Raw genomic sequence first — 18,454 nt, forward strand, 5'->3', positions numbered from 1 at the left:
TACCATTTTGGGCCTGTGGTTTTCTTTGTAACAGAGTAAATGACTTAGATATAAATTTGATTTATATATAAATTTAGATATAAATTTGAAGTAAGAGCCTGTAGATGCGATTTTTTGCAACAGTTCTATATTATGGTATGTGTACTTACAATTAGTTTCCCCAAATCTTTTTGTAAACTGAAACAAGTTTTGCTAAGTTAAATTTCTTGAGTATCTAGATTATTTCCAAATGAGATAAAATACTGGAACATTAATTATTAAATCTAGGTTTATCTACTTTGGCTTCCTTATTACAGAGAAACTAAAAATAAATTTGGGTCTGTTAATAAGCGTGTTTGGGTTTGTTAATAAGCCTTCATTGGAAGGCTGTACGTTGAAAAAGCCCATCATGGTGTCTGTTGTCAATCGGATGGGGGCCCCCAAATGTGGAACGAATGATTAGGTGGAAGCTGGTGGAAAGGGCCAAGATCAAGAATTCACCTGAGGCAAACAAACAAACAAAACAAACAAAACAAACAAAGAGTTCACCTGAGGAAGAACAAAGGTACAAGTTTATTGAATACACTTCAAGGGGTTAGCAGGAAGGACAGCTGAGGAGAGATTGTCTGCAATGAAGCAGTGGGCTGGGGCTGTTTTTATTTATTTATTCATTTATTATTTTTATTTTTTTATTTTATTTTTTTGCTGGGGCTGTTTTTATTTATTTATTTATTTGTTTGTTATTTTTATTTTTTTATTTTATTTTATTTTTTTTTGCTGGGGCTGTTTTTAAAGGGGGAAGAGGAAGAGGTGTGGCGACATGGAATTTTCCCTTTTTCCCTTTTTTGGTACCTGTGCCTGGTTGTAAGTAGCCTATTGGTCAGTTAGGGCTTATGGATATTTCGAGGTGGGTCACCTGATGGGCCTGTCTGTATTCAGCCAGGTGGTCGCTGGGGACCCTTTTGTCTTGCTCTCTCATTCCTGAAAGTGGCCTCTAGGGGCACTTGGGTGGCTCAGTTGGTTAAGCGTCTGACTTTGGCTCAGGTCATGATCTCATGGTTTGTGAGTTCAAGCCCCGTATGGGGCTCTCTGCTGTCAGCACAGAGCCCACTTTGGATCCTCTGTCCCCTCTCTCTCTGCCCCTGCCCTGCTCATTTTCTCTCTCTCAAAAATAAATAAACATAATAATAATAATAATAATAAAAGGGGCCTCTACTCCCATGTGTCTAGAAATTAAAAAATGTATTGATAAATTTACATATCTAAAGAACACTGGTGTAACAGTTCATAATTGCTTACTGCTTAGTTTTTACTTTGTTAACGTTTCTAAAGGTTAAAAATTTGAGTTCATATATATCATTAAAGTTACTAAAATTAATAAGAGAACATCTCCATATGCCAGGAATGTAGGATGTGTTTTCAGTAACAGAAGGTATAAGAAATAGAAATGTATTTTTTTTGTTGAGGGAAAAGAAAATAATTTTGTCCTAAGGTGAAGCTCATTGTTTAAAGAAGAAAAACATAGCACAAAATCAAAATGTAAAAAATAATAGTAACGATAAAGTTGTAGAAGGTTTGTGGAAAAGGAGTCCTTGAAAAGGAATTTTAATGTGTGGTCAACCTGGCTAACATTAAAATTAATTTATTTACAAATAAGTTTTATTTATTTATTTAAAAAAAATTTTTTAACGTTTATTTATTTTTGAGACAGAGAGAGACAGAGCATGAACAGGGGAGGGGCAGAGAGAGAGGGAGACACAGAATCGGAAGCAGGCTCCAGGCTCTGAGCCATCAGCCCAGAGCCCGACGCGGGGCTCGAACTCACGGACTCATAGACTGTGAGATCGTGACCTGAGCTGAAGTCGGACGCTTAACCGACTGAGCCACCCAGGCGCCCCCACTTTTGACATTTTTTTTTTTTAATTTTTTTTTTAACGCTTATTTATTTTTGAGACAGGGAGAGACAGAGCATGAACAGGGGAGGGTCAGAGAGAGAGAGACACAGAATCTGAAACAGGCTCCAGGCTCTGAGCTGTCAGCACTGAGCCCAACGCGGGGCTCGAACTCACGGACCGTGAGATCATGACCTGAGCCGAAGTCGGACGCTTAACCGACTGAGCCACCCAGGTGCCCCTACAAATAAGTTTTAATATCAAAACTAAGTTGGTGCAAAATTAGAATTTGGCGTTCTGTCTGTTAAAAAGACAAAGTTTTTCTTTTTTTCCCCCTGGACTTTTGGTCTGGTTAAGTCTTTTTGAGCTGGAACATTACTAACAGATTTGCTAATAAACTAATTGGACTTATCTGATACGTCACATTACATGAGAAGCATTGTCAAATAAGCAGTAATTCTAAGCCTTCTTTATGTTGCATTGTAAAATTGTGGCAAGTGGATGAGGTCCATTGTTCTTCTGGAGAAAAACAAGAAGGCCCCTCATTGCCAGGCTTTTGCCACCTTGACGTCCTTACAACATGGCAGCGGTCTGCTCCTGACGTAGGAAAATGAAGGCGGGCAAACAGTGGCTGTAGACAAAATGAACAGTCGGAATTATGGGAAACCCAAGAAGGCCGCTTGGTTCTCCCTGGCTCCCTGACCAGCCCCATGTTTCAGCTTTTGCGTTCTTTCACCCACCATAGTACATTTAAGATGACTCCAATTACACACAGACATTGGTGGAGAGACATCTATAAAGCTGCAAAAGTCTGAAATAAAACAAAACAAAACGAAACCGTTTTCATTCCCAGAGACCCCAGACCTCCCTCTCTCTAGACCCTTTGCGCACCTGTACCTTGGAATCATTCGACGGCCAGTCGGTATGGGTTATCAGTATGCCCCTTCAGAAAAGGACCAAAGAGGATGATAGACTTGAAGTATGTAAACCTCGAGTGTGTGACTATCACAAAGAAAAAGCAAAAACATCGGACCTGTGAATGCTGCACAGAGGGTCAACAGAAGGTTCGAGAACTACAGAGCACAGCTGACAGTGGTGCAAATTCCTTAAATTTTGAGCACAACTCTGTTAAGCTGAGGGTCTGATCAAGAAGGGGGAATTGTAGGGATGCCTGGGTGGCTCAGTTGGTTAAGTGTCCAACTTCGGCTCAGGTCACAATCTCACCGTCCGTGAGTTCGAGCCCTGCGTCCGGCTCTGGGCTGATGGCTCAGAGCCTGGAGCCTGCTTCCGATTCTGTGTCTCCCTCTCTCTCTGCCCCTCCCCCGTTCATGCTCTGTCTCTCTCTGTCTCAAAAATAAATACACGTTAAAAAAAAAATTAAAAAAAAAAAAGGAAGGGGGAATTGTTAACAAGAAAACCACAGCCCCACAATGGCTTCACTTAGGTTAAGGTTTCGAGTCAGTAAACCAAGACTTACTGCCTAACCTGACTGCAGTTTCAACCCCCCAGGAATGTAATTTTTAACCAGGCAACGTGGAATTTGCTGGTCAGTAGCAGCAAATGGCTGGATAGACCCCTTGCCTAAACAGGCGCACCCTTGCCTAAACAGCACGTTCCTTGCTAATAAAGTCCTTCCCTCCCCCCCCCCTCCCCCCCCCCCCCTCCCCTCCCCTTTCTTTCTTTCTTCCTTCCTTCCTTCCTTCCTATCTTTCTTTCTTTCTTTCTTTCTTTCTTTCTTTCTTTCTCTCTCTCTTTCTCTCTCTCTCTCTCTCATCTTCTCTCTGCCTTTAAAAACCTTCCTTTTGTTTAGCACAGGTCCCCTCTACTTGCTAGATATGATGTTGCCTGATTTATGAATCATTTAATAAAGTCGATTAGATCTTCCAGTTCACTCAGTTAAATTTTGCTCTTTAACACATGCGTGGGGTGGACTGGAGCCAAGAGGGGATGTGAAGGGCCAAGCAGGGGTGACGGCGTAAGACGTATGCAGGGTGCACGCTGTGGGTGTGGTGAGGGATGTGTGAGTGCCCAGACCCTTCACGTGACAGAGATGCTGTTGACCACTGGGCCCCAAGCTCCCTTTCAGCTTTATTATCCAGCACTGCCCCCCGCCCCCCGCCCCCCGCCCCTACACACCACAGGCACTTGTCCTGCCGTCCATGCCCCAGAGCATGGAGAACTTTCTTCTCTGCTGGGCATTTCTGTTCGGCTTTAAAAATAATGGTAACGTTACTTATCTACTTTGTGAGCCTCTATGGTTTTTGCATTCTGAATCCTTAATATGACAGGTTGATTAAAGCTTTACAAAAATAGCAGTTAATATTTGCACTGGGGTTACTTACCCATTTAAAATTTAAAACTTAATTATATAAGAGTTTACCTGTTCCATTATGGATGCAATACATGTTCCTCATGGTGGATTTAGAAAATACCAGCAAAGTTGAGGAAAGAAATCACCCCGTGTCACTGTTTAAAAATTTTATTCTGGAGGCACCCGGGTGGCTCAGTTGGTTAAGAGTCCGACTCTTGATCTTGGGTCAGTTCATGATTTCATGGTGTGTGGGATCGAGCCCCACGTTGGGCTCTGTGCTGACAGTATGGATTCTGCTTGGGATTCTCTCTCTGTCTACCCCTGCTCCACTCTCTCTCTCATAAAAATTTTTTTTTTTAATTCTGGTTTTTTTTTGTTTGTTTAATGTAGCCATAATTTGTGTGTGTGTGTGTGTGTGTGTGTGTGTGTAATATGTACATATAATCATTCATAACATATGCATGTATAATATATATCATACAGATATATATTGTATATCATATATGTATGCAGATATATATCATACATATATGATAAATATATGCAGAAGTATGTATCATACACATTTCCAGAGACCCCCAGCCTTTTCAAAGGTCATTCCGATAGCTTCATAGCATTACGTTGTAGAAATAAATAAGCACCATTTTAGAGTATTTGACACTGGGACTATATCCAAATTTGTTGTAAATAATATTATAATATATATCTTTGTATGCAGAGTCACTTTCAAATTAAGTTTTCTGTAAGGTAGATTGCTAAAGTGGAATTATTGACTCATGGGAAACAGACATATTCTTTAACATCTTGACTAATGGCTTTGCTTTCTTTTTAATGTTTTTAAAATTGTTGTCTTAATGTTTATTTATTTTTTGAGAGAGAGAGAGACAGAGTGCAAGCTGGGGAGGGACGGAGAGAGAGGGAGACACAGAATCCGAAGCAGGCCCAGGCTCTGAGCTGTCAGCACAGAGCCCAACGCGGGGCTTGAATCCACAGAGTATAAGATCATGACCTGAGCTGAAGTCAGACGCTTAACTGACTGAGCCACCCAGGCGCCCTTTGATTAATGGCTTTCAAAAGTGTTCTTCCCTTGTGTGCCACCTCATGTCATGTGAGAGAGATCCGGGCTCTGGGCCCTTGCCAGAACTGGGCGGGCCACTCAGTCTTAATAGGCTGCTCTTTTCCATTAACGTAATTTGGCCCAGGACATCGTTCACGTTTCCTGCATTTTAACTATATTGAGTGACTGTTCTGTGAGTGTGTGAGTTATTTATGACCTGTAGGAGAAAAAGCCAAATAATCAGAGGTCCTTGTCATTTATTCAGGTTTCCACGTCCCGGAGGCTTTGATGAGGACGTTACCGACAGCCGCCAACACCACCTCGGCACGTCCTGTGCTACCCAGCCCTTGACCGTCTTCACCCTGGAGCCGAATCTCTTTGTAACTTTTTGAAGTTACGCATGCTCCACGTTAATGCAGGAAAAGTATTAGAGGTGATTCAGCAATAAGGAGGTATATAGATTGGACGTAATGAGGACTCTTTAAATAAATAAAATTGTCTATGAAATCACTTCGAATGTTCCTCTAGCGATGACACTTTTCAACCCCTGACGTTACTATTGGTGAGTAAAGAAAGTCTAAAGAATCAGTCAAAAAGCCGCAGATTTCTTTTTTTCCCACGTGTTTACATCCTCTCCCCTGTCGTTCGTGTTTTTAGGAGAAATGGGAAACAAGATCATTGTTTTCTGACGTGCCTTATACGTGTTCCCACAAATCCTCGGTGTTGGCCTTCACACGGCGGTTGAATCCTGTCAACTTTTGCTCATGTGTTCTGGACCCCAAATTAGGGAATCGGGTTGTACTTGAGTATGGAAGTTATTTTGTAGATCTTGTTTTCATTTTCGATTAAGCCCTATATAAAAGCAATTTGTCTGTAACCACCAGGTCCACTGCCTGGAATTTTAAGTATGACAAAGAAAACATGGGCTTTTAAAACAAATGGAATGTTGAGAGCAGGCGTGAGGAGCACGAGCGCATTTTTTTTAGGTGCAGATAATTTTCAGGTACAAATAATCCGGTGCAAAAAAAAAAAAAGAGAAATGAACTATTTTGGTATGACTAAACAAAAATCCTCACTGAAGTAATGTGTGGATGCGTTAACCCACTTACGGTGTTGGGGTTTATTATTAATAAATGTGAATTTCAGTTGTACTTTCCCTTTGGTATTTCTGAGTCTGCTTCCATGTCTTTTTTCATTTTATATTAGAATTTCAGTCACTGTCATGCATTTTTCTTGACCCTTTTCTGAGTAGCGTGGCAGAGAGCTTCCTTGCAAAGGAATGAGCGGACTCCACGGACGTTTACCTCCTGTGGTTGGTGGGGGTCGGGGTGCATCGTGAACGACACAATCCACCTGAGGCATGACGGCCAGTGACGGCGAGGAGACTGGCCAGTGGCCAGTGAAGAGCAGCTCTTCCTTGGCTGGGTTCTGGGACTGAAATGAACCTCCATTCCCAGCACCCTGTGAGGAGAAAGGGTTAAGTTAGCTCTGTCCCCGGCTAAGGTTTGGAAATGATGACGTTGAAAAATCATGCCAACTGTAAAGTCGGCCATTGAAATGGAGAAGCAGATTTTTCCTTTTAAAGTTCTGGAGAGGGGCGCCTGGGTGGCTCAGTCGGTGAAGTGACTTTGGCTCAGGTCATGATCTCGTGGTCTGTGAGTTCAAGCCCCGCGTCGGGCTCTGTGCTGACAGCTCGGAGCCTGGAGCCTGCTTTGGATTCTGTGCCTCCCTCTCTCTCTCTGCCCCTCCCCCACTCATGCTCTGTCTCTCTCTCTCTCTCTCTCTCTCTGTCAAAAATAAGTAAACATTAAAAAAAATTTTTTTTTAAAGTTCTGAAGAGAAAAAATTTCAGAAGAGAGGTGCTTTGTTGGCTCAGTCAGAAGAACGTGTGACTCTTGATCTTGAGGTCGTGAGTTCAGGCCCTACATTGGGTGTGGAGATTATTTAAATGAATAAATAAATACAAATTAAAAAAAATTATGTTTATTTTTGAGAGAAAGAGCATGGGCAGGGGAGGGGCGAGAGGGAGGGAGACCCAGAATCCCGAGCAGGCTCCAGGCTCCGAGCTGTCAGCACAGAGCCTGATGCAGAGCTCTAACCCATGAACTGTGAGATCATGACCCGAGCTGAAGTCGGATGTTTAACAAACTGAGCCACCTAGGTGCCCCAATAAATACAAATTTAAAAAATAAATTTCTGAATAGAAATCAGGGAGGGGGATAAACAGAAATACACAAAATTAGTGCCCATGAGCTCTCTCGTCTGTGGAGAACGTGGAGGATAGGGGTGAGTCCTGTGTCATGCCGGGGAGTGTTGCCCTTCACTCTATTCTCATGGCACACTTCACCATCAATCACCATTTCTTCATAGGAAGCTAGATTTACCGAATCCCCTTCTTCTTCCAGCTCATTCCTAGAAGGAGCAAGGTCATTGATGTACCGTTAACAGTTGAAGCAATTCTGACCTCTGTACTCTGAACACAGTTCCTGGCTTTCACTGGAGTCAGGGAGGGAGAGGGTGACTTGGGATTGGAAGAGAGACTAGGACACATTTAATCTGTTTAGGCCTAAATAACTATGGTGAAGAACAACGTTCAAGGACCGATCTTCCCAGAGCACTAAAGGGCCCCCAGTGTGTATTGTCGGCTGGGAAAAAGGATTCGCTGTGCTTTGGGGATTTTCCCTTTATCGATTTAAGATAATCTCCATTCGTGTGGACAATTCTTTCTCCTTCTCTCTCTCTTTTTTTTTTTTAATGTTTACTTATTTTTGAGAGAGCACTAGCAGGGGAGGGGCAGAGAGGAGATGACAGGATCCAAAGCAGGCTCTGCATTGTCAGCACAGAGCCCGACTCGGGGCTCAAACGCACAAACCGTGAGATCGTGACCTGAGCGGAGGTTGGACGCTTCACTGACTGAGCCACCCAGGCGCTTCTTTCCTCTTCACTTCTCTTTTCTTTTTTTCCCCCTAATCTTTGACGATTCTGGTGGATCTTGAATTGTACCGTCCTAACCCGACAGTGCCTCTCTCCTTGACCAAACTCGTCAGGTTCCTCTGAAGCCCCTTCTCCACTAGGCCTCAACCTTGACCCTGGCCAGGCCTGCATAGCCCAGTTTAGCAAGAATCCTGCTAAATCAGTTGAGAGAGCACCCTCACCCTTGATCTCTGATCACTTTCGTTATTGGATTGAGTTCCTCATCCACCGTTGCTGTGGAAGACCTCGGCCTGCCTTCAGCAAGAATCCTGCGAACTCGGTTTATCAAGAATCCTACTACCCTTGATGGTCCCTGTTAAGTAATTTTCCATCCACTGATCCCCACTCTCTGCATGTTGGCCGTAAATCCCCACTTGTCTTTGCTGTGTTCAGAGTTGAGACCTATTGTAATATCTCTATTGCAATCGCCTTATTTTAAAAAAAATTTTTATGTTTATTCATTTTTGAAAGACAGAGACAGAGCACAAGCAGGGGTGGGGTGGAGAGAGAGGGGGACACAGAATCTGAGGCAGGGCCCAGGCTCTGAGCTGTCCGCGCAGAGCCCTACGCAGGGCTCGAGCTCACGAACTGCGAGATCATGACCTGAGCCGAAGTCGGATGCTCAATTGACTGAGCCACCCAGGTGCCCCCTTTTTGTTTTCATGTCTTAATTTTTTTTATGTTTTAATTTTTTATGTTTATTCATTTTTGAAAGAGAGAGAGCACAAACGGGTGGGGCAGAGAGAGGAGGTAATTGCCTTATTTTTTTTTATTGACGTACAACATTGTATGTAAGGTATGCAGCATAATGATGTGTGTGTGTATTATGAAATGATCACAGTTAAGTCTAGTTAACACCCATTACCTCACACAGTTACAAGTTCTTTTCTGGTGTTGAGAACTTTTAAGATTTAATCTCTCAACAACTTTTACCTTCACAGCACAGCATTGTTAACTATAGTCGATAGACTGTATGTTACGTCCCCAGAAACCCATTTATCTTACGACAGGAAGGTTCGGTCTTTTGACACCCGCACTTACTCTGCCCACCTCCCCACCTCCTGCCTTTGGCAAACCAGTCTTTCCTCAGTATCAGCGCGTTGTTTATGTTTTTGTTTTGTTTTAGGTTCCACATGTACATGAGATCATTTGGTATTTGTCATTCTCTGACTTATTTCACTTAGCGTAATATCCTCAAGGTCTATGCACTTTGTCCTGAATGGCATGATTTCATTTGTTTTTAATAAGGCTGAATAATATTCCACTGTATACACGCACCGCATTTTCTGTATCTGTTCATCTGTCCAGTGGATCTTTATGTTGTTTCCATGTCCTGGCTATTGGAAATAATGCTGCAGTGAACATGTGGGTGCATAAATCTTTTCAAATTCGTGTTTTCACTCTCTTTGGATAAATACCCAGAAGTGGAATTGCTGGAATCTATGGCGGTTCTGTTTTTATTTATTATTATTAGTTAATTCTTTTTTTAAATGTTTATTTTTGAGAGACAGAGTGTGAGAGGGGGAGGGGCAGAGAGAGAGGGAGACACAGAATCCGAAGCAGGCTCCAGGCTCCGAGCTGTCAGCACAGAGCCCGACATAGGGCTCGAACTCACGAACCGTGAGATCGTGACCTGTGCTGAAGTCAGATGCTTAACTGACTGAGCCACCCAGGCGCCCTGGCAGCTCTGTTTTTAAATTTTAAGGATCCTCCAAACTGTTTTCCATAGTGGCTGCACCAATTTGCATTGCCACCAACAGTGTACAAGTCTTCCCTCTTCTCCACAGCCTCCCCAACACTTACCTCTTTTTGATAATAGCCATTCCAACACATGTGAGGTGATACCTCACTGTGGTTCTGATTTCCATTTCCCTGCTGAGTGATGTCAAGTACCTGTACCTGTTTGCGATTGTATGTCTTATGTGGAAAATGTCTATTAAGTTTTCATTTTTTAAAAGATTTCATTTTTTAATTTTTATTAAAAATTTTTTGATGTTTATTTTGAGAGAGAGAGAGAGAGAGAGAGAGCAGGCGCGCAAGTGGGGGAGGGGCGGAGAGAGAGGGAGACACAGAATCCAAAGCAGGCTCCAGGTTACGAGCTGTCAGCACAGAGCCCCACGTGGGGTTCGAACTCATAAACCTAGAGATCATGACCTGAGCCAAAGTCAGTAGTTTGATTGAGCCACCCAGGCGCCCCTTTAAAATTTGATTTTTAGGGGCGCCTGGGTGGCTCAGTCGGTGGAGCGTCGGACTTCAGCTCAGGTCATGATCTCGTGGTCTGAGTTCGAGCCCCGCGTCAGGCTCTGTGCTGACAGCTTGGAGCCTGCAGCCTGCTTTGGATTCTGTGTCTCCCTCGCTGCCCCTCCCCCGCTCATGCTATGTCTCTCTCTCTCTGTCAAAAATAAATAAACATAAAAAAAAATGTTTTAAAGGTTTTATTTTTAAGTAATCTCTACACCCAATGTGGGGCTTGAACCCGAGATCGAGTTGCATGCTCTACTGAGCCAGCCAAGTGCCCAATGCTGCTCATATTTAAATTGGATTTTTTTTTCTTTGGCAATTTAATTGTAGGAGTTTTTCATAATTTTTGGATATTAACCCCTTATCAGCTACATGACTTGTAAATAATTTTTCCCATTCTGTAGGTTGTCTTTTCATTTTGTTGATGGTTTCTTTTGCCAGACACAAGCATTTTAGGTTGACTAGTTCAACTTGTTTATTTTTCTTTTGCTTTTGGTGTCTTGTCACATATTTTGGTGATTCTTGTGTCTGATGTAAGGTAGAGGTGCAGTTTCATTCTTTTTCAAGTGTCAGGATAATTAAAAAAACTTTTTTTTAATGTTTATTTATGTTTGAGAGAGAGGTAGAGTATGAGTGGGGAGGGGCAGAGAGAGAGAGAGACAGAGAGAATCCAAAGCAGGCTCCAGGCTCTGAGCTGTCAGCACAGAGCCCAACGCGGGCCTCGAACTCAGACTGCGAGATCATGACCTGAGCTGAAGTACGACGCTTAACCGACTGAGCCACCCAGGTGCCCCAGGAGCCTAATTCTCTTAAACCACCTTGACCCTGATGACTGACCTTGTGGTTTGAAACATGACCTGATTTGAAAGAGACCAGTGACTGTGGTCAGTGCCTGCAGCGCCAGTTGGACATTCCCTTCTGCCCTGAAGCCTCCGGATCTTGTGCCAGTACCAACCTTCCAAACCGTGGCCCTGGGGAAGGCTGCCGGGAGGAGCGCACCGCGCCCTAAGCCCTGCAGAGGGCGCTCTCGTCCGCCCAGTGCAACTCCGACCTGCGGCTCGGAGAGCCCGGGCGCACGGCCAGCTCCCCGCCAGCCCCTGTTCTCCGGCCCTGCGCGCCTGGTCGCATCCGGCCGCCCTGATTCCGGCTCCCGCAAGCTCCCTGGTCCTGCTTGGCAGGCGGGGAGGGTGGTGGAGGTCAGCGGATACTCCGTGCCAGCCCTCCATTATCCCCAAGACAGGGATCTCCCCGCTGCCTGCTTTCTAATTTAGAAATCACGCTTTGTCCTGCAAACTTGGTATCTGACCATTTTACGTTTAATAAAAACCCATAAATACGTAAATAAAGAGGTCACTTGTAGCGGTAGCGGTCGTGGGGGAAGGCGCACCGCCTTGCAGCCGCAGGCGGCGGAAGGCGGAGGAGGCGGTGGGGCGAGGACCTTGCAGCAGCGGGGCCACCCCCTCCCACCGCAGCGCCCCAGGGGCCACCCCTCGGTAGAAGGTCGTGCGATACTGCGAGCGGCCCGGAAGGGGTTCGGGAGCGGCCCTTCCTTTGGGCTCCGGGCCAAGGGCCGCACCAGGCGGCGACCGCTCTCTGGACCGGTGGCGGCTGGGCGTCCGCGGAGGGCCCGCCGGAGCTGTCGCCGCCCGCGCCCGCTCCGCCATGGGCGCCGCCGGCTCGTCGGCCCTGGGCCGCCTCGGCCTCCCCGCGTCGCGCCTCCCCGCGCAGCCCCGGCCCGGCTGGCTCGCGGTGACCGCGCTGGGACTGGCCGCCGTGGCGCTGGGGACCGTCGCCTGGCGCCGCGCGCGGTCCAGGCGGCGCCGGCGGCTGCAGCAGGTGGGCACGGTGGCGCAGCTCTGGATCTACCCGGTCAAGTCCTGCAAGGGGGTGGCGGTGAGCGCGGCGGAGTGCACGGCCCTGGGGCTGCGCTGCGGCCACCTGCGGGACAGGTAGGGCCGAGCCGGGCGGGGCTCCGCGGGGAGGGCTTCGGGCGGGGGCGGGGGCGGTCTGCAGAGTCCGCCAGCGGGTCCTTCCTTCCCTTTCAATGGGGCAAGGACAAAGAGAACGAGGGGCAACTACGTCCCAACAGCCGACCCCAGGGGCCCGAGACCCAGGGCCTAAGTGTCCCGACCCGCTTTCCCGAGACGGCTGCATTTCCACCCCCCACGGGCGCTTTCACGTCTGCGCTCCTGCCGAGCAGTGGTCGGGGCGCCCAGGTGTCTGTCGCGTGCCCTCCAACTTCTTCAACCCCATCTAGCAGAGGCGGCGAGCTTCCAGGGATTGGTCCCCGCCACATTAGTTTCATTCAACTGTCTCTGGAGAACTTGGGGGAAACTTGGGGCGGCGGAGCGCAGCCCTCAACGGGCGCACCCAGGTGGAGCGCCCCTAAGGACGGCTGTTGAAGCTTAAGCTTCTTGCGGCCGGAGAAGTGCTATTGCCTCTGTTTCCCTAATGCGCGCCGGCACTCTTTTTATGAACAAAGGAACTGGGGTTCGCGCCACCCAAAGGGGGAGCCAGGACTCTTGTTTTGTTTAGCACGTGGGTGCTTTGTGAAGAGTCGTTTTATTAATGGCCTATCAGGGTAGTCACGATCTGCGTGCATTCCTGGGGTTCAGCGAAGGTTGCAACGGCCCGGAGTGAGCGGCTTTGTTCTCTTCCGGGTCTGGCGTCAGGCCAGCCCCGGGCCTCACTAAGGCTGCGCCTCAAGCTCTTTCCTTCCAGACGAGCCCCCAGCTCCTGCAAGTAACCCAGAACTGGGCAGGGGGGACGGCCGTGGCCCGCCCCCGCCCCTCCCCCCGCCTTGCAGCAGAGAGGCGGAGGGCCATTCACGACATTTGTGAGTGGTGAGCTCTGCATCTTTGCTTCTGGAAGCAAGGCGAGAATCCTAGATATTTCATGGTTTGTACAGAGGTCACCAACTCCGAAAGACGGTCCGATGTATTGAATTTGTTTTGTAGGCCCCGGAGGCAAAGGGTATTGTACTGTACCGACTGAGAGTATTTACTGAGCTCATACGATAATAAATAATTACAAGAGCTGGCATTTGTGGCAGGCGCTATTTTTGTCATCATGCTACCAGCAAGCCTGAAGGAGAAGGGGCATAGCGGACTCCGTGTGACCAGTGCCAGGGAGCACAGAGAAGGAGCCCCAGAAACTCTCTGGGGTGGCCAGGAGGGTAAAGACCCCGGATTCGGGGGGGAAGGTATGCTGGGGGAAAGGCTAGTGCCCTCTGAGGGAATGACCGAAAGGGACTGAAAACGGAGATACAAGTACACCAGCCTTCACTGCAGCATCACCCACAGTAGCCCAAGGGTGAAATCAACCCACATATCCATCAACAGATGACTGGATAAACAACATGTGGTATAGACGCACCCCGGAATAGTGTTTAGCCACAAAAAGGAACGAAGTTCTGATCCACACTGCAGCATAGATCTTACAAGCATCATGTTAGGTGAAATAAGCCAGACACAAAAGGGCAAATATTATATGATTCTAATGATATGAAATATCTACAGTAGGCAAATTCATAGAGACAGGATGTGGATTGAAGTTTCCCAGGGGGTCAGGGGAGAGGAGAGAGAAGGGGGAGTTATTGCTTAATGGGTTCAAAGTTTCTATTTGGGGTGACGACAAAGTTTTGGAAATAGATAGTGGTGATGGTTGCATAACATTGTGAAGGTACCCAGGGTCATAGAATTGTGCACCTAAGATAGTTAAGAACACATTAAAAAAAAAAAAATCTGTTTTCTGTTGATGGACACTTGGGTTGTTTCCTCCATCTTTCGGCGTTGTGAACATTGCTTCTGTGAACATCACGGTATGCGTATCTGCCCTGTTTTCAATCCTTTTGGATATACGGAGGAGCATGCTAGACATTTGATGTTGCATATATTTTACCATAATTAAAAACATTTAAAAAGCTGGCCTGCGTGAGGGCACAGGGGGTTGTGAATGGCTGGTGAGCAGCTGGTTATGAAGGGCCTTGCCTGCCTTGCTGAAGATTCAGGGTTTTATCCTGAAAGCAGGAACCATGGAGGGATTTTTCACGGGGGGGGGGGGGGGGTGGGGGGTGGGGGGGGGGTGGAATTTTCTAGATTTGTAGTTTAGAAAGATCAGACCGCCATCATCACCTGGAAGAATTATTACACGAAGAAGACTATTCATGTGCTGGGAGCAAGGATCTGGGGCAGGGCAGAGCTCTGACTGGGTCCAGGATGAGGGCCGATCGGCAGTTCAGGGAAGGGCTTCCATTAACCTTATTTTTCTCGTGTAGCTGAAACATCTCAACCATGATGACCCACTGGGGGTGGCGCACAGGAGCTTTAACGCCCTAACGTATTTGCCGTCTTTCAATCTTATGTCTGTGGATTCCAAGAGCACGAGCTCACTTCTATAACTGTAGTCACTCGACCCAGTGAGAAATGATCAAAATGTCAATATATTCAGCTTCCTTGGTAGCTGAGAAATAACCCTTAGGAATGGCTCCCCCCCCCTACCGCCCCACCCCCCCAGAGAGTTTCCTGTTGCTCTGATTTCTCCATGTATCTTTTTTTTCTTGGAAGTACCTCTAGGTCAGGAGTCTTGGGTTAGAAGAAATATCGTCCATGGTAACAATAGACCTTTGAGCAAATTGCAGCATCCACAGCCCTGAATATTGAAACATTAATGTTTTAAAAGGCGGGGGTGGATTTGGCAAGGTACATGTAGCATCGTATGCTTCTCTGCCGAAGTCCACGCTCTGAGAACAATAGAGCCACAATCTCGTTATTGTGCTTCCTTCCGTGTGCCCTTCAAGTCTTTCTGGGAAATCGTTTCCTGTCGTCTCTCGGGGCACGTTTAACGAAAAGTGGTCAGACCTTCTCGCAGTTGAGATGAAAGTATGATAACGTCTTTGATTTCTGTGTCATCAAGGAGCTCTGCAGGTTCTGAAGAGATTATATACATTGGATGCTTGAGTGGTTACCAAACCCTTTGAAATAATGGGACAGACTCAGCCTTGCTGTGCTGTTGAGTTGATGTTTAGGACAGACAGACAGACACGCACGCACACGCACACACACACACACACACACACACACACACAGTCACACACACCAGGCTTATGGGGAGGAAATGAAAGAAGACTGTGCATGACCAGAGCTCCCGCAGTGACTGGATGCCTTTCACATTGGGCCACGCATCTCTTGGGTTTTCAACATGGCAGGTTTTGGCTTGTGGTCAACGAGAAGGGGAACATGGTCACTGCTCGGCAGGAACCCCGTCTGGTCCTGATTTCCCTGACTTGTGAGGGCGATGCCCTGACCCTCAGTGCAGCCTACACGAAGGACCTGCTGTTGCCCATCAAGACACCTGCCACAAATGCTGTGTACAAGTGCAGGTAAGGGAAAGGTATGTCGTACTCCTTGTGTGAGTATTTATTCACGCAGTTTTGAGGGAGCGTGAACTAGGAGGAGTCCTGAAAAAAAGACACTGGTGATAATTAACCATTGATTGAGAACATACTGTATGTAGGGCCAAGTCCTCAACATCATGATGATGTAAAACAAAGAGGAACAAGGAAGCAGCTTCAAAAAAAAAAAGGAAGGAAGGAGGAAAGAAAGGAAGAAAGAGAGAAAGAAGGAAAGAAGGAAAAGGGGCAGCTGGGTAGCTCAGTCTGTTAAGCATCTGACTCTTGATTTTGGCTCAGGTTGTGATCTCACGGTTCTTGGGATCGAGCCCCACATCAGGCTCTGTGCTGCTTAGCACAGAGCGTGCTTGGGATTCTCCCTCTCTCTCTCTCTCTCTCTCCCTCTCTCTCTATTTCTCTCTCTCTCTGCCTCTCCCCTGCTTGTGTGTGCACATGCACTCTCGCCCACTCTCTCTCTCAAAACAAGTAAATAAACTTAAAAATAAAAGGAAGCAGCTTCAGAAATGTGTGTTAATGTGGGGCTGAGAGACAGAGAAGTCCTATGTAGAAGTCCTATGTAGAAAACCATGGGAAAAAAGCATATTCACATGTCAGCGAGAGAGAAATAAGGATAAAGGACAAAAATGGGGTGGGAGTGACAGTGGAAAATGTCCAGGAGGAGGTGAGATTAGATCTACCATTACCGTAGGACTTGCCCTATTTTGCCTGGAAAGACTGGGAACCTTCCACACCTAGGAAAGAAGTCGCAAATGTTTTTGTAAACTATGAAGTCGCAAATGTTTTGTGAACATTTGGTACTAATGAAAGGAAGTTCTAGACAGAAAGTTCTAGACAGAAAACCTACGTCCAGAAGAGTGATCTGAGCCACAGATGCCCATGGGTCTGCATGTAGTGAGGGCACAGACTCAACCAGGAGGTCACTCTGTACAGAGGCTCGTTCCCCAACATTAGAAGGACTGCCAAGAAGCGATTAGTGTAGGAAAACTAGCTTCGCTTCTGAGAGCTCATGTCTAGAGTTGACTTTTTATCCCATTATGGGAAAATAGAATTGGGTCTAATTCTACTCTTGTCACAGTTTCTGTATGTCGAATTAAAATGCATTGTGGGGCGCCTGGGTGGCTCAGTCGGTTAAGCGTCCAACCTCAGCTCAGGTCATGATCTCGCGGTCCGTGAGTTCGAGCCCCGCGTCGGGCTCTGGGCTGATGGCTCAGAGCCTGGAGCCTGCTTCTGATTCTGTGTCTCCCTCTCTCTCTGTCCCTCCCCTGTTCGTGCTCTGTCTCTCTCTGTCTCAAAAATAAATAAACGTTAAAAAAAATTAAATTAAAATAAAATAAAATGCATTGTGAATGCATTTTGTTTTTATGTAGTCCAAGCCTATCATAGAAAGTAACATCACAGCAAAAAAATATAGATCCGAGTTAGCTGAAAAGTATCTGAAGACCCCAAGAAGTTTATAAGATGCAATACCAGTATAGTTTCGACACTGTCTTAGAGTTTGAGACCTGATATGTTCTTATTTTAATTTTGATGATTTTTTTATTATAAACATAATACATATTCATTGTTGAAAAATTGTAAAATGCTAAACTAAAAAAACAGGAGTCAACAAAAACCTGTGAGGTAACTATAAATAATATTCCAATGTTTTCTTTCTGTCTTTGTAGCTCATACTTGGAAAGAAACAATGTAAAAATAATATAAAAATATAAAAATACACGATTAATGTCATATTCTTAAGTTGATATGTTGAGTACCTTTTCATATTATTAAAAATCTTCAAAATAACAGTTTTCATGTTAGCATACTGTTTCATCCTGAGGGTGTCCTAATATGCATTTTAACATTTTAAAATGAGAGCAGACTGAGATGATATCAGAAATGAAAGAGGAGGCATTACAACTGATACCACAGAAATACGAAGGATCATAAGAGACTGCTATGAAGAAAGCTAACCTGAAATAACTGGACAAAACAAAACAATAAAACAAAACCAGAGTGATTACTACCATCTACTGAGCACATCTGAAACCTGAGAATTGCTTTGGGGGATTTTGTATAGATTATCCCTGACCCTCAGAAGAAGGTTGTGATTTTATCCCCATTTTACTATTTTTTTGTTTTTGTTTTTGTTTTATTTTTATTAGTTTTTAATTTAATTTTTTATTTTTTAAAATTTACATCCAAATGAGTTAGCATATCATGCAACAATGATTTCAGGAGTAGCTGCCTTAGTGCCCCTTCCCCGTGTAGCCCATCTCCCTCCCACCACCCCTCCAGTAACCCTCTGTTTGTTCTCTATATTTGAGTCTCTTAGGTTTTTCCCCCTCCCTGTTTTTATATTATTTTTGTTTCCCTTCCCTTATGTTCATCTGTTTTGTCTCTTAAAGTCCTCGTATGAGTGAAGTCAGATGATTTTTGTCTTTCTCTGACTAATTTCACTTAGCATAATTTCACCCTCCAGTTCCATCCATGTAGTTGCAAATGGCAAGATTTCATTCTTTTTGATTGCTGAGAAATACTCCATTGCATATATATACCACATCTCCTTTATCTATTCATCCGTCGATGGACATTTGGGTTCTTTCCATACT

General features: G+C 45.6%; 2 protein-coding genes across 2 annotated transcripts in view; both read left to right on the forward strand.

Moving 5' to 3' along the window:
• MTARC2 (mitochondrial amidoxime reducing component 2) overlaps window positions 1-6,176 on the forward strand; it is a 40,263-nt gene extending 34,087 nt beyond the window's left edge. Inside the window, exon 8 of the mRNA XM_049634582.1 lies at window positions 5,505-6,176. The gene's annotated coding sequence lies outside the window, so the exon portion shown is untranslated. The remainder of the gene's footprint in view (window positions 1-5,504) is intronic.
• A 5,309-nt stretch (window positions 6,177-11,485) lies between these two features.
• Window positions 11,486-18,454, forward strand: part of MTARC1 (mitochondrial amidoxime reducing component 1) — a 28,569-nt gene continuing 21,600 nt past the window's right edge. The window contains exons 1-2 of the mRNA XM_049634583.1: window positions 11,486-12,402; window positions 15,660-15,833. Coding sequence (XP_049490540.1) covers window positions 12,116-12,402; window positions 15,660-15,833 — 461 coding nt within the window. The 5' untranslated portion in view covers window positions 11,486-12,115. The remainder of the gene's footprint in view (window positions 12,403-15,659; window positions 15,834-18,454) is intronic.

Source organism: Panthera uncia, chromosome F1, assembly GCF_023721935.1.
Source record: "Panthera uncia isolate 11264 chromosome F1, Puncia_PCG_1.0, whole genome shotgun sequence".
Taxonomy (NCBI): Eukaryota; Metazoa; Chordata; class Mammalia; order Carnivora; family Felidae; genus Panthera; species Panthera uncia.